The following is a 16,524-nucleotide window of genomic DNA, read 5'->3' on the forward strand; positions in this document are numbered from 1 at the left end:
ATCTTCCCCACAGTCTGGATCAACTCCTCCTGTGTCTGACCAGGAGTTGGGAGTTTTGGGGGGGAACCCGGGCCCACCCTCTACTCTGGGTTCCAGCCCAGGGCCCTGTAGATTGCAGCTGTCTATAGTGCCTCTTGTAACAGCTGCATGACAGCTACAACTCCCTGGGCTATTTCCCCCTGGCCTCCTCCAAACACCTTCTTTATCCTCACCACAGGACCTTCTTCCTGGTGTCTGATAACGCTTGTACTCTTTAGTCCTCCAGCAGCACACCCTCTCACTCTCAGCTCCTTGTGCCTCTTGCTCCCAGCTCCTCACACGCACTTCCTCTCCTCTGGCTCCTCCCCACCTGACTGGAGTGAGCTCCTTTTTAAACCCAGGTGCCCTGATTAGCCGGCCTTGATTGGCTGCAGGTGATCTAATCAGCCTGTCTGCCTTAATTGGTTCTAGCAGGTTCCTGATTACTCTAGTGCAGCCCCTGCTCTGGTCACTCAGGGAACAGAAAACTACTCATCCAGTGACCAGTATATTTGCCTTCTACCAGACTCCTGTACCCCACTGGTCTGGGTCTGTCACATATCCCTCCCCCTACTCACCACCAAGGGATTGGGCAGCTTGGGAAGCAAGACAGTGCACACGTGACAAGCCATCGGCATTGCCATGATGGCTCCCTGCTCTGTGTTGCACACGGAACTGGAAAGGTTGGAGGGATAAGAACCACCTGGTAACCTTTGTGTTCTTCTCTTTGTTCCGCTGCATCCATTGAAGAGGGGCATGGTCGGTCACGAGGACAAATCTGCACCCGAACAAGTAGTAGCGCAATGCTTCCGTGGCCCATTTTACGGCAAGGCACTCTCTCTCCACCACTGCATATTTTTGTTCCCTCAGAAGGAGTTTCCTACTGAGGTAGAGAATTGGGTGTTGCTCCTCCCCGACCATCTGTGATAGAACGGCCCCCAACCCTACTTCTGATGCATCTGTCTGCAGGATAAATTCCTTGGTGAAATCAGGGGCTATCAGTACGGGGTTACTGCAGAGGGCAGTCCGTAGGTCTGTGAATGCTTCCTCTGCTGCATCAGACCATCTCACTAGATCAGGTCCATGGGCTTTCACTAGGTCTGTCAGGGGGCTTGCCCTTGTGGCAAAGTGGGAGATAAATCGTCGGTAATACCCCACTACACCTAGGAATGCCGGGACTTGTTTCTTGCGACGTGGTCAGGGCCAAATTTGGATGGCCTCCAACTTGTTCACTTGGGGTTTTACCAGACCTTTTCCCACAATGTAGCCAAGATATTTGGCCTCTGTAAACCCTACAGCGCACTTGGCAGGGTTTGCTGTAAGGCCAGCTCGCCTGCAGGTATCAAGGCCTGCCTCCACCTTCTCTAGGTGGGTTTCCCAGTCTGGGGTATGAATGACCACATCGTTCAAGTAGGCAGCAACATAACTGTTATGCGGGCGTAATAGCTTGTCCATGAGGTGCTGGAAAGTAGCTGGGGCCCGATGTAGTACAAAAGGGAGGACAGTATATTGAAAAAGACCCTCTGGTGTAGAGAATGCCGTCTTTTCCTTTGCGTCTTCCGCAAGGGGAATGTACCAGTACCCCTTTGTCAAGTCTAGAGTAGTCAAGTACCGGGCATTACCCAGACGGTCCACTAGCTCATCTATGCGAGGTATGGGGTATGCGTCAAACTGAGATACTTCGTTTAGTCACTGGAACTCGTTGCAAAACCTTGTGGTGCCATCAGGTTTGGGCACCAGCACGATTGGGCTGGACCACTGACTGTGGGATTCTTCGATGATCCCCAACTCCATCATTTTTTTTACTTCTGCTTTTATTTCCTCCCTTTTGACCGCTGGCACCCGATAGGGCCTCTGTTATTCTGGCCCCAGGGTTCGTGACGATGTGGTGATATGTCTCGGTTGTTTGACTCGGTTTTGTCAAGAACACATCTTGGTTCCGGAAGATCATCTCAGACACCTCATTCTTCTGGTCTGGTGTTAAATCGGGAGACACTCTCACCTGTTTGGAAGGCTTGTTTTCCTGGGTTAGGTCTTTTTGGACAGTTATGCATGCCTCTTGTGCATGCCAGGGTTTCAGAAGGTTGATGTGATAAATCTGTTCTTGTTTTCGGGGTCCTGGCTGCCGCACCTTGTAGGTTACTTCTCCCACAGGTTCAACCACCTCATAGGGTCCCCGCCATTGGGCCAGAAGCTTGCTTTCTGCCGTGGGTACCAACACCATCACCCGATCCCCTGGTTGGAACTGTCGGACTTTTGCCTGGCGATTGTAATGGGTTCTCTGGGCCCCCTGTGCCTTTTCCAAATGTTCCCGTACAATAGGGGTGACCCGGGCTATCCAGTCTCGCATCTGTATTACATGTTCTATTATATTTCTCCCCTCATTGGGTTCCTCTTCCCAGATCTCTTTGGCGATATCTAGTATGCCACAGGGGTGATGCCCGTATAATAACTCGAAGGGGAAAAACCCAGTTGAGGCCTCCCGGATAGTGAACATAAGATAGGGTAGTAGGGTGTCCCAATCCTTCCCGTCCCGACTTATCACCTTCCGTATCATAGCCTTGAGGGTTCGGTTAAACCTTTCTACCAACCCATCAGTCTGCGGATGGTAGACTGAAGTTCTCAGGGTATGTATATGGAGCAGCATACAGAAGTCCTTCATTAGCTTTGACATAAATGGGGTTCCTTGGTCTGTTAATATCTCCTTTGGTAGCCCCACTTGGGCAAAGATCCCCACCAGCTCTTTGGCTATCGTTTTAGAGGCTGTGTTCTGCAGGGGGACGGCTTCTGGGTAGCGAGTAGCATAGTCCAAACCAACAAGTATATATTGGTGGCCCTGAGCCGTCTTCTCCAGGGGTCCCACTAGGTCCATGGCTATTCGCTCAAAGGGGACTTCTATGATGGGAAGGGGTACTAAAGGTGCCCTCAGGTGGGGACAGGGACTGTGCAGCTGACACTCCGGGCAGGACGCACAGTACCTCCGCACTTCTTCATGTACTCCGGGCCAGAAGAACCGTCGTAGGACTCGTGCCAGGGTCTTCTCTACCCCCAAATGCCCCCCAAAAAGATGACTATGAGCAAGACTTAAAACAGCTTTCTGGTGTTTTTGAGGTACTAGGATCTGCTGTACCTTCTGCCCCGTACTGGTGCAACCCGGTATAAGAGATTCTTCTTCATTATGAAGTAGGATCCTGGTCCCTGGGTTTTCCCTTCCACGGGGACCCCATCTATTTCAGTCACCTCCTTCCTAATGTTGTCGTACCTTGGGTCTTCAGCCTGGTCCCGTCCAAAATTTCCTCTCCCGGGGCTAATCTGCCCAAGACCTAGGGGCCCAGTCTCTGTTGCCTCTACTGGTTCAGAAGCATTAGGGTGGGGGTCAGACTTGGGTGCTTCTCCCTCCTGGGTGGCCTCCTTTTCAGCTACTCGGGTCCGCCTACCTACGAGAGCGACCCTCTGGCTTTGAGTCAGTATTCGAGTTCCCAAGGCCTTAGCTGCCCTCCTTTCCCTTTTTGACTTTCTACCCTGTCTAGGAATGGAAAATAAATCTGGGGATATTTCAGAGAAGACTGGGGGTTGACAGTCTACTATGGATGCCTCACCAACTTCAGGGTTCCCCTCTTTCTCCAATCCTCCTACTGGGAGTAAGTTTCCAAACCCTGGGAAGTCCCTCCCTATGAGCACCGTGTATGGGAGTTTAGGGACTACACCTGCTGCTACCTCAGTAGTATTCCCCTGAATCTCAACTTTTACTGGGATGGTGGGGTAATAACCAACTGTCCTATGGACACATGTTATCCCTGTACGCTTAGCCCGCAGCAGCTGACTACACTTGACGAGCTTCCCCGAGACAAGCGTGATAGCACTCCCCGAATCAACCAGTGCCGTGGTCTCTACCCCATTTAGTTTCACTGGTCTGGTGTACATATGTGGAGTTAGTGAGACCCCCACAAGGTGGATTAGGGAGCATGGTTCCGCCCAGTTCCCCAGGTTACACTGCATCAGCTCCTCAGCATTGGGACACTGTGCAGCTATATGTCCCCACTCCCCGCAGGCATAACATCTGTATGGGGCCCTAGGCATTCCCCGGTCTCCTGGTTTGGGCAGTCTAACATCATGATCCTCTTCTTCCTCTGTGCTCCAACTCTTTGTGGCCTCTGGTGGGCCTTCAGTCCCTTTCTTTCTCCACCTGGGCCCTCCTGGTGACCCAGTCACCCGAGCTCTAGGGCTTGGTGCTGTTAGTTTAACCCGGGGTGCCTCTTCCTTAACTGGTCGGGTCAGCTCCCTCGCCGTCCTTCACCTCTCTACCAATGCAACAACCTCACCATAGATGGAGGGTTCGTTCTGGCTTACCCAGGCACAAAGGTCTGGCGGTAGTCCCCTCATGTATCGGTCAATGACCAGAACCTCTAGTATCTCTTCCAGACTCCGGGACTCCGTTAGCAACCACTTGCGTGCGAGATGGATGAGGTCATACAATTGGGACCGCGGGGTTTTTTTTCCTGGTACCGCCACTCGTGATACCGTTGGGCCCGCACTGCGGTCGTTACCCCAGATCTGGCCAGGATCTCTGCTTTCAGCTGGGGGTAGTCTGCTGCAGCCTTTTCAGGCAGATCATAGTAGGCCTTCTGGGCCTCCCCACACAGGAATGGGGCAAGGATGCCAGACCACTGATCTCAAGGCCAGGCCTCCCGAGGGCTGTCCTCTCAAAGGCCAGAAGGTATGCCTCTACATCATCCTCCTGCGTCATTTTCTGCAGCCAATGGCTGGCCCGTATGATCTGCGTACCATCATGGCCGCGGTTCAGCTCTGCAAGGGTCTTTACTTGGTTTACCAGTTCCCGCAACATAGCCCGGTCTTGAGAAGCCTAGTCCATCAGCAGGAGATTAGTCTCTTGCTGCAGCCGCACTGCCTCCTGTTGGGCAGCTGCCTGGACAGGGGTAGCCTCCTGCTGGGCCGCTGTAGCTTGTATCAATGCCTGTACTAAGTCATCCATTGTGGTGAAAAAAAAAATAAACCCTCTACCTTTTTTTTTTTTTTTTAAATCACCCTCCTTCTTCTGCCGTGCTGTGCACACCAAATCCCACTGCTAACACCAGTTGTGACAAAGTTCCTCCTCTACCTTGGTGGGTCCTGCGCTTATTGGCAGATTTGCTCACCTCAGTGATCTTCCCCACAGGGGCGGCTCTAGCAATTTCGCCGCCCCAAGCACGGCGGTACGCCACGGAGGGGCGCTCTGCCAGTCGCCGGTCCCGCGTCTCTGGTGGACCTCCTGCAGACGTGCCTGCAGAGGGTCCGCTGGTCCCGCGGCTCCGGTGGACCTCCCGCAGGCACGCCTGCGGATGCTCCACCGAAGCCGCGGGACCAGCGGACCCTCCGCAGGCACGCCTGCGGGAGGTCCACCGGAGGCACCTGCTGCCCTCCCGGCAACCGGCAGAGCGCCCCATGTGGCATGCCGCCCCAAGCACACGCTTGGCATGCTGGGGCCTGGAGCCGCCCCTGCTTCCCCACAGTTTGGATCAACTCCTCCTGTGTCTGATCAGGAGTTGGGAGGTTTGGGGGGAACCCGGGCCCGCCCTCTACTCCGGGTTCCAGCCCAGGGCCCTGTGGATTGCAGCTGTCTATAGTGCCTCCTGTAACAGCTGCATGACAGCTACAACTCCCTGGGCTACTTCCCCATGGCCTTCTCCAAACACCTTCTTTATCCTCACCACAGGACCTTCTTCCTGGTGTCTGATAACGCTTGTACTCCTTAGTCCTCCAGCAGCACACCCTCTCACTCTCAGCTCTTTGTGCCTCTTGTTCCCAGCTCCTCACATGCACTTCCTCTCCTCTGGCTCCTCCCCACCTGACTGGAGTGAGCTCCTTTTTTAAACCTAGGTGCCCTGATTAGCCTGCCTTGATTGGCTGCAGGTCTAATCAGCCTGTCTGCCTTAATTGGTTCTAGCAGGTTCCTGATTACTCTAGTGCAGCCCCTGCTCTGGTCACTCAAGGAACAGAAAACTACTCATCCAGTGACCAGTATATTTGCCCTCTAGCAGACTCCTGTACCCCACTGGTCTGGGTCTGTCACAGTACATTCAGATGTTTGATGCCCTCAGCATTCCCCATAACCTTCATGTTTGGGGATGGAAGGTTTTGCAGCTGCTTAAGTTTCTGAATTTTCTCTTTCTTTGGGTTAGGGGTCAGCACTACAGTTTCTGGTGTTGATGTCCACAATAGATATCATAAAATATAAATATCTTGAGATATAAGAGGCCAAACTCTGATAAGTCAGCGGAATTGCATGAGGTGCACATGCACATAGATTATTACTTGGTTGCAAATTTTCCAAAAAAAAATAAAAATAAAATAAAGATTGCCCTAGTTTTTTTATAACCTCTTTTTATATTCTCTTATGCTTTATGGTTAAAGCGAATTACTAACTGCCTGAAGTTAGGGAAAAACTTCTCTTTTATAGTCAAATTATTCCATGACTTTCCACTAGAGAGATTCTTGGACTTTCCTCTGAAGCCTCTGGTACTGGACGCTGTTAAGTACAGAATATTGTGACACAATATCACTGGTTTGCTGCACTATGGCAATTCCTATATTCCCATGTTCATTTTTAATGTTATACTCTCGCTTTTCAGACCTTAAAGACAGAACACAAAAACAAACTAACAATTCTTCATACTTCAGTCTTTTCAGTTTATTTCCCCCTCCTCTGTAACTTCCCTGGTTCAGCCTTTTCCCCTCTCCCTATTTTATCTTTGTTTTCTCTCTGTAATATGATATAAATTGTAAACATTTATTTTGGGATTCTTATCTCTTACTGATATTCACCTCTTTCCCTCACTCTGGCATCCACTTTTTCACCATAATTCTCAGCCATAGCTCTACTCCTCCCAAGTAGGTCTCTCGTTTATGGAAATTTGCAACTTCTTATCCTCTTGCTCCTTGCCGGGTTCTGTGTCTCATTCTCAGTGTCTCCCTCACATCTCTGGCTCTTTGTTCTAGTCTAATTGCCCAGCCAGCCCTACTTCTCCCCACACACAACAGCTCTTCATCAGATCTCTTTCCTGTTCCCCTCACCTCCTCTGCCTGCTCCCTCAGGTTCTAAGCCCCAGTCTCCTTGCACAACCAGTCTCATCTCCCAGGAGCTCATAATCTAATCTCTGTCTCTGCCTCTGGCTTCCAGTCTCCTTACCCAGCTGGTCCCAGTCTCCCTCATGTGCCAACTTCCAGTCCCAATGTCCTTCTCCCCCTTGCTAGCTTCCAGTATGAGTTTCTGACCCTCCTCCTCCCACTCTTTGTTCCAGTTTACTCTGCTACCCCCCACATCAGTAGATGTGCTCTTGTTCCCTCTGCATTTGAATCAGAAAAATTCCTCCTTCACACTGCCTGGGCCCAGCAGAGGGACCGCTGAGATCACATGACAGAGAGGCTCCCTTCTCTCAGTTCAGACACCTTGACTGGCATCAGCCGCAGCATCCCAGAGCTTCAATTTCAGGGAAAGTCCTGTTCAGGCTAGGCCCTAGGCTCAGTGTAGGTGGAATCTTCAGGGAGTATAACTGCTAAAAGGTAAGCAATTTCTACTGAGCATGTGCAAACTGCAATTTTTCAGATGCTTATAACTTAGTCAAATTTGAGTGGATTTTCATGGAGATGGAAAAAGACACATCCCTGCCACAAAGACAACTGCTGTGACAAATTTCAAGTCCCTGCTCCAAAGCAAAGACACTATAGCTTTTCAAGAAGAAGGTTTTCAGAATTTTTTAACATGGGTAAAATGTGTCTTTCCCAAGTCTTACTCGTGGAAGCTCAACCATTTTATCTGAAATAAAAAACAAAACAAAACAATACCAGCCTCTGAGGCAGGCACCCAGTATGGAATATTTCAGCCCAAATGGTTAAAGTTGGGTAAAGTTATAAGCAACTGAAAACAGGGTCTTATAATTGGAACTCTTAGGCAACCTTAATAATAGGCAAGGCTAATAGTCTTGTTGTATAATACTTTTTAGGTCAGAGAATTGGGTTTTTGTATTTTATTTATTTTTTTTTAAATTTGCTGACCCCTTTTTATGAATACAATTAATATATTAATCTATTTTGCTTGACTGATTGCATAATCAGATGCAGTGCATGTGCTCTTCTGGTGTATAATAAAACATGTATTATTTCCATATTTAGATATAGGGCTATTTTCCCAATAATATGCCTTGTAATTTCCTAATCAGAAAGGTTACATAAAATAATTTTAGCAGTTGGGGGTTTCTAATTAACTGATAATAATGCAAAGCTGCAGCATAGTCAGCTTAAGCAAACTCACTTGATTCTTGGATGAAAATAGTGCTCTATGCTTTTTTTTTTGTAATTAAGTGAACGTAGCTCTTATGCAAGGTGTTGGATTGGCAGAACTAGAGACAAAAGTCTGCTATTTATCTCCAGTATAAGAATAGTATAGGTGATGGCAGTGCGAGCTTTCCTATACTGTACTGCTAACTTGTTTCAAACATGTTTTAGAAGATTGTCCCACTTATCACAGCATGCTCCAGTACTAGGGTATGTCTATGCTTAAAACGCTCCAGCGGCACAGCTGCAGCGCTTCAGCTATGCCACTGTATCACTTCAATTGTAGACACTCACTACAATGACGAGAGATTCTCTCATCACTGTAGTTAATCCATCTCCCTGTGAGATGATAGCTAGGTTGACAGAAGAATTTGTCCATGGAGCTATTGTTGTCTACACCATGGCAACATAGCAAAGCTATGCCTTGTAGGGGTGTTCACCAGCCGCTAGGCTACAAGGAACAAAGGAGAGAAACGGCTTGACTACATGGAGAAACTAAATGCTGGTCTATATTAGAAAATTAAATCAACCCAGCTATGTTGCTCAAGGGTGTGGAAAATCCACAACCGAGTGACATTGTTAAACCAACCTAAGTCCCCATGTAGGCAGTACTACGTTGACGGAAAATTTCTTCTCTTAACTTAGCTATTGCTTCTTGGGGAGGTGGATTTACAGCAATGAGAGAGAGAGAGAACCCCTTCTGTAGTAAGTGTCTGCACTGAACCACTCCACCTTCAAAGTGAATTATGATAAATTGAATTAAGGCCACTTTAAGGCCAGGTATACACTACCATTGGTGCATTGTTGTAGCTGCGCTGATGTAGCACTTCTAGTGTAGACTAGCCCTAATTCTGAATGAGAGTGTCCACACAAAGATTTAATGCAGTGTAATAAATCCACTTTTAATTCACACTTTTAGTTAATTCAAATTAATTTTCCGGAGTGTCCCCAGATATATGAGCCCAAAGTGTAATGGTGTTGAAGCAGGATCTTGTTTGGTCTTCACTCCCCACCTGCCATTCCTAGATCCACAGACTATGTATGTGCTGAGGTATTATCAGGTCTCTGCATTGGGCAGTATTGTGTTTGGATTCAATTCCCTGGCAACTTAATTTTTGGTTTTTAAAAAGAGAGATGAGACGCAAGCTTCAAAATGGTTTTCTTTCTGGCCTTCTTGATAACAAATATATCATATATATCCTGTTCTTCCAAGTAGAAAAAGGAGAACAAGCATACTGTACTGTATTTTAGGGAATAATATGATCCCAGGACACAACTCAGTGATAGGAAATAGATACACTATCCAAACAGCAACAGGTAAAACTATTAATCCACTATCATATAATTCCACAATATTCTGATATATAGACTACATTTTCTAGTAAACATCAAGTGCACTGTCAATTCCTGGGTTTTGTTATTCTTTACTCATGGTGATTAAGGTGATTTTAACACCACTATATTCTTGATAAGCATTAATAGAACTATAAAATTGCTGTGTGTTTCTTCTCTCCCTTTTGAGTGAGAGATTTCAATTTATGAAGCATTAAAAAGGAGCCAGTTAGAGCAACCTTTGCAGAATTGGGGAAGAATTAGCAAATAAAGGGAAAGAAAAGTTACTTCATTTGGGGAAGAATAACAGTAAGTGTCAAGATGGAAGTCCTTAAAAGAAAAAGGGTATGTAGGTTTATTAATCTTTATTCAATAGGAGGAGGTTTATTATGTGAAGAAAGAGAAACAATACAGTATTTTTCTGTTTCTTTGAATCGATGTATTGATTACATTTTCCCTGCTCTTCATTTAAGTATTAAATTCAAGACATTAAGTCCCAGAGTATGCAGCAGTAGAAAAATGCCAACAGCCAAATTTTCAAAGGGTTGCCAACTAATTTTTCCCCATATTTATCTGAGATAAGGCTGCAGTCTCTATGGTATCAAAGCACTGGATGATAAAATGTAGGCACCATATCTTCTGCTGATGTCAGTTTTGTTCTAGCTCTATTCATGGAGCTAGAGCAACTGAAACCAGTTAAGGACATGGGTGTAAAAAATAATTCTCTGATTTGCAGGCACCATGGTAATTAGGCATCCCTACCTCACAGGGGTGTTGTGAGGAGAAATACATTAAAGATTGTGAAGTGCTTGAGAGCTGGTGATGAAAAGTGCTATATAAGAGACAGATATTATTTTGAGGATATTATTATCTATCATTTGTGCTTACAAAGAAGGGTACCAAAATAGGGGCTGTTTTGAAAATCTAACCACATAGCTATTTCTGAAAATACTGTCACCTGAAATAGTTTCATACTGCTTGTTAGAGTTGCTTTGTGAAGCATGTCTCTGTTCTCACAGACAGAGCAGACTGACGTTTAATGTAGAGTTCAGTGCTGAAAATTGTTTTCCAAGACTTTCAAATCATCTGTGTAAAAGCCCTTTTTGAAAAAGGTGACACTGTTTTACAGCAATATGTCAGCTCGCTCTCTTTATAGTTTGGTATTTTGGAGTAGCTCGCTATACCCTATTCCAGACTCTAGTAGTGACCACTCTTGTGTCGCTCCCCTGGTGCACCAGGCAGGATTCTATCTAACTTTTTATCAGCAGGTTTCTGGGAGTGGCAACTAATGCAGTGTCCCTCCACATTGCCTTTAACTGGCTGTCACTTTACAAGCCATAAAATTGCCTTAGGTTTCTAACTGGAGCTACCGAGCTGATAGGGTGAGAGCTACACTATAGCAGATTTTATAACTTGATCTATCTATATGCATCTTCCCACTTGTGCATTGATGCAGGATTAGCCACATTCTAGTTCGTAGTGCAGTGTACTGTGTTTGTACTAAAGAATGATGGCTACCACTGAATGCACTATATTAATGTCTGATTTTTAAATGTGAATAATGAAGTCTAACTTGGTATTTTTTTTTAGAAGGATAGTTTCTCTTTTTGTCACAGAATAATAATTAAAGTTTCACTCTGGTTACACAAAACTGCTTTTAATTATATGAAGTGGTATTACTGATGTACTGATTATATTTAACAGTGTACAGTAATTCTAGTAAAATAGAAGTGCATGCTTCATTATACATTTGGGAGGCTACACAGGTGTAATGTCTCCACAGGTTTCATGCTATCCTGTATATTTTCAATATAGATTTTCATCTGCTTTTATTTTACACTAGAATCCACTAATTAACTTCAAAATGCAAATTCCATGCCCCATTTTACTTGTGTCAGCTGTCCAACAGCAAAATATCTGAAGAGATATTAGGGTGGGAATTTTGATTTTCTTTGAACATCTTATTTGTGATAATGAACTAGAATCAGTCAAGTGGCTTGGGACAGATTTAATTCTTGTCTTACCTCTGCTTCATCATGAGGATCTCCCCTACTTCCATATGCTAGAACTCTGTGGAATAGGGATTTGAACTCTAAACCACCAGGATGTAAGACATGAAATAAGAATCAGTAAATTTTCTGAGGCAAGGCACTGGTTAAGTGACAAAAAATATTCTGATTGTCACTGAAAAAGAAAAGTCAAAGGTACATTTGCACCTGTCAGTTCCACTCATTCCTGTATCCCTTTAGGGGATATCATACAACTTGACACCAACATTTAAGCTTTGAAAATTATGAGCTCATCTATTTCAAATGGGATGGCACATGTTCCCAAGCCTTTGCCATTACTTATGATGGGAGACAGGATGATCGCTTTTTTGTTCAGATACTCAGATTGCATAATCTTCTTCTTTTTTTCCTGTTTCAGAATGAAGAACAAATTTTGGTATTTTGAGTTTGGCACTTCTGAAACTTTCTCAGCCACCTGCAAGAAGCTGCACGAATCTGTAGAAATAGAAGTAAGGAACTAATTAGTGCATGTTACACTATAAAATGTTTCTGGTTTGACTGAAATGCAAGGGGGAGGGGGGCAGTGCAGAGTGCCCAGATCCAATAAGACAGAGGAATGCACAAGCTTTTGACCTCAGACCCAAAATATTATTTTTGTCATGTCTATTTGTGATGTAGAACAAAGTTCAGTTTGATGATTAGTGAAGTCTTAATACAGTAGAAGAGGGCAAGAGGGGAACTATAACATTAGAAATCAATAGGGAAGTTACTATCGCTGGGTCAGATAGAAAAATGAAAGATTGTTGGAGGGAGGGAGAACTGCTTCAGGATTAAAATGAAAAATCTTATTATTTCTAGGTCTCAAGTTTTTATAACCTTTAAAACTCAATTCACTAAAATTGTGCTTGCTTTCCTGAATAAAGGTTAAAGAATACATTTTTTTTTGAATCATTCCCCTTCATTAACTACTTTTTCTCTTTGCACAAGGGGCCATCTTACCATTATACATCCAAGGTTATCGGAAAAGGCACCCTTGATAGATGTGGACAGAATAGGCATTAAAAATGTTAGATCAGAGAGTTTCAATAGTCTATGGTGTAAGTGACTGATGGGGGCTGGTAGTCACATTACAAAAGTAAAGTGAAAAAATATATAATTAGAAATATAAACCCGAGGATGTAAGTTATAATAATGCAAACATCCCTCAAGAAGATTGAGCCCCTTTTCTTTAGTGATAATAATGGCAAAGGGCCCAGACTCACTTTTTGCAAAGTCAATGGGATATTTTGCCACTGATGGTAGGATGAGTGGGCCCAAAATGTTAATGAAAAGTTATTAGGGCCTGATCGAAAGCCTGCTGAAGTGAATTGAAATACTCCCACTGACTTGAATTGAATGGGCTTTGAATAACTTGGAATACAAGGACCTGATCTATACCTAAAACTTCGGTCAACCTAGCTATGGACTCCTGGGAATGAAAAGTTCACACCGCTGAGACACATAGTTAAGCTGACTTATCCCCTGATATAGACACCACTAGGTTGACAGAATAATATTTCTGTTGACCTAGTTACCACCTCTTGGTAAATTTATTACCAGTGATGGAAAAGACCCTTCCGTCACTGTAGCAAATGTCTACAGGACACCACCAAAGATTATTAAGACTGAAGTTCTGAGGCTTATGAGGCCTGGGACTTCCTTAGTTTGTTGTTAGGTTGAAAAGCAGATTTTTTGCTTGTGAAAGTATTTTTTTGCTTCAGAAAAATAAATTGGATGACACTGCCAAATTGCCATTTATCCTGAAATTAAGAGTATTTATATCTTGCTCTTGAAGCAGATTTTTATACCTAATTTTGATTTTTAAGAAAGTGCTTCATATTCAGTTCTAAATACAATTAACTTGAGAAACATTTTCCTAAATATTTGGGGAACTGACTAGCAGGTTTGATTTTTAAATGTGGGTCTTGGTATATAAGTCTCAGATATAATTTAGCAGATTATAAAGTACAGGAGCAGGTTTTCCCTCCAATGAACAACTTTCCAGCCAGCCATTACATGAGCTCTGTGCCTAGTAAGAGTTGATCTTAAACACAGAAGCTACATAGGTGACCATATATTTTTACATCCTGCATACTCAAAGTTAAATGAACTTCCATCCAGTCTCAGAATGGTGGTAAAACAGAGTCTTTAAATTATTATTATTAAATTCAAGACATTAGAATTTCATAATATTATGTATGCTTGTTTTTATTCACTCACTGCATGATGGGTAATATCATTAATGCTAAAGAAAGGTACCTGAGCAAATCAAATGGAAATGGACTCCTTAATATTTATGTAATGGGTAGTGGGAATAAATTATGCACAGCTATTACCTTAAAAAATAGGTTACACTAATAATACCTAACAGTGTATTTGTATTTTATTCTCTTTTGTTTTTATGTTATAAGCATTTGTGTTACAATGTGTTTTCATTTGGTTTGTTACATGCTGCCCTTTGCCCGAGGATATCACTGCAAATGAGACCTTGATAAATAATACCACATTTCACTTTGTGAATAAAAAACACAGAGTGCATTTGCTACAAAGCCAAATGTTGCATAAACAAAGCCCATGAAGATTAAGAATCTGTATCTCTGAACTGGGAGACTGTAATCAGGCATTCTATGGGCAAATACTGTATTTGTTCATCCTTATATTTGGTTTCTAACTTAATTAAGCCTGGCCTTCCTAATATGCACTCGGATTTCTTAAGTTCTGTACTTTATTTTCTGTACAAGATGAACAGTACATTTTAAACCTCAAATTCGTCCATGAAAATGCATGTAAAGGTTACAGGAAAAGGCAGTAGTTCAGGAAAACAGCACATGTTCAAGCGCTATCCTGAATAGGAATACTTTTCTGAATCAGGGGCCCAAAGGACAAGTCTTCTAAATGAGAAGGAAAACAATTTTATGGAGGAAAATGGCAATCTGTAAAATTAGTTTTCTTTCCTTTGTAATTTGAGTTGTTACCAAAATTAGACTTAGCCCAGGACACTCAGTAAAGATTTATCAGCTTCTACTCCATAAATACCTTTTTATATATATGAGCAAGATTAAGTGACAGGATGGTGTGGCACAGTATTGCACTTATTCAGATTCTATAGCCTTCATCTCAGTTCTTTTCAGTAAACTAAATCACACTTGATAGCTTCACTCTAAGACAGATCTAAAATGTTCCAGGCTAATGAATGTAATAGAAAAGCTAACACAGAAAAGTGGACTGCATCCAAGAATGAACCCAAAAGGAACCAGAACAAAACTACTATTTTCTAGTTGATATAGACATGATATACACCTAAAAAGCATGCTGTTATATTAACAACACCTTTACATTACATGAAACAGAAAAAAATAGGAACAGAATACATATGTGATTTGTTATTTTAGCATATGAATGTATTAGGGCAACAAAAAGCTACCTATACAGCAAACTCCTTCTCTGTGTATGAACAAAAGAAATCCTCCTTTACTAATTCTGAAAGTAACTCATCACAGTGGGATTCTGAGGCCTAGTCAAATAATTGTCTTAGTGTACTACCTGCTGTGTTCAATATTGAGTGAAAATGGAAGTGAGGCCCCGGCACCCTCTTATTTTACAATTCTTCTTTTATTTAAATAATTCCAGTCGGTTTGGGGGACGCCAGACCTTTATAAATTAACAGCAGGGAAATACCAAAGGTGTCAGATTGCATATTTATCATCTTTTTCGTGTAATACTTAAATATGTATTAAGAAGTGACTGACATAAATTAGGCAGATTTCAGAAGCCACAGGCCGTGGCTTGTAGAGGACCCCCTTCTGCTTGACATTTCATCCTTGTCAAAGATCAAATTATTTTAATTTAGGCTGCAAATTATAAGGAATGAAGACTTCTTTGTGGGAATTCCCTGTGGTAATCTGACTTTTGTTGTTACTGCTGCTTGTCAGTGTGCAAAAGATATAATATGCATGCAAATAAGGTTAAAAAATATGTACTATCTAATTATCCAGCCAGTGCATTCCACTTGAAGACAGTGGGAGGCCTGACACACAGTATGTGTTTGATTCATTGAGGCCTGCAGGGTATTTACACAAGATTACTTTTAATTATGAAATTAATATCTGTTTATCTAGAATGTATAGCAGTAAGTAAGTATACACATGAACTGAATTTTTTAGTAAAATAAATCATCTTTATCTTTAATACATATAAAATATAAAAAAACCATGAGGTTTCTTCCAAAATGACATTGAAGACACTCATCACCTTTTTTTGAAAGTCAATAAAAATGTGCCCGTTCTGTTATACTTGTTGCCACAACTGCCAAGTCATTTCAAGACGTCACTGAATGTTACCATCTTCCCTCGCTGAATATTATACATGGCTTTAAATGTTTTAATTTTTGGAGAGACAATATAAAAAGGAAGCCTTACTATTGTGATCGCTCTTGTCTCTTCTCTAGATTTGTAATATTGCTAAAAGCATTTGAAAGAGACAGAGGAGTATACGCTAAGTATGGTTTGGTTTTGTGCTTTGGGTGATTTACAGGATAAGTGAACAATTGGGGCAGGGATGATCATAATTATATGTAGCGGGCTCTTTTTCTTGGTAAAAGCCTTAATAAAGACTTAATGTTAAGCAGAGAAAGAAAATGACAGTGGCCTGTAGAGCAGTGAGCTACCAGATGTCAATGAACTCTCACTGAAGCATTTGTTTTTCTACATTTCTTCCTGATAATTATATATTGACATTCCAAATTCAGGCCATAATCCTGCATTTTAAAATGTACAAGTGGGTTCCTGTAACTATG

The 16,524-nt window shown here is 43.1% G+C and overlaps 1 protein-coding gene across 2 annotated transcripts in view; it reads left to right on the forward strand.

Moving 5' to 3' along the window:
* Positions 1–16,524, forward strand: part of DGKB (diacylglycerol kinase beta) — a 534,249-nt gene that overhangs the window by 412,832 nt on the left and 104,893 nt on the right. For both annotated transcript variants that reach the window (XM_045008243.1, XM_045008242.1), the window contains one exon: positions 12,109–12,199. In XM_045008243.1, the coding sequence (XP_044864178.1) occupies positions 12,109–12,199 (91 nt within the window). The remainder of the gene's footprint in view (positions 1–12,108; positions 12,200–16,524) is intronic.

This window comes from Mauremys mutica, chromosome 2, assembly GCF_020497125.1.
Source record: "Mauremys mutica isolate MM-2020 ecotype Southern chromosome 2, ASM2049712v1, whole genome shotgun sequence".
In the NCBI taxonomy this organism is placed as follows: Eukaryota; Metazoa; Chordata; order Testudines; family Geoemydidae; genus Mauremys; species Mauremys mutica.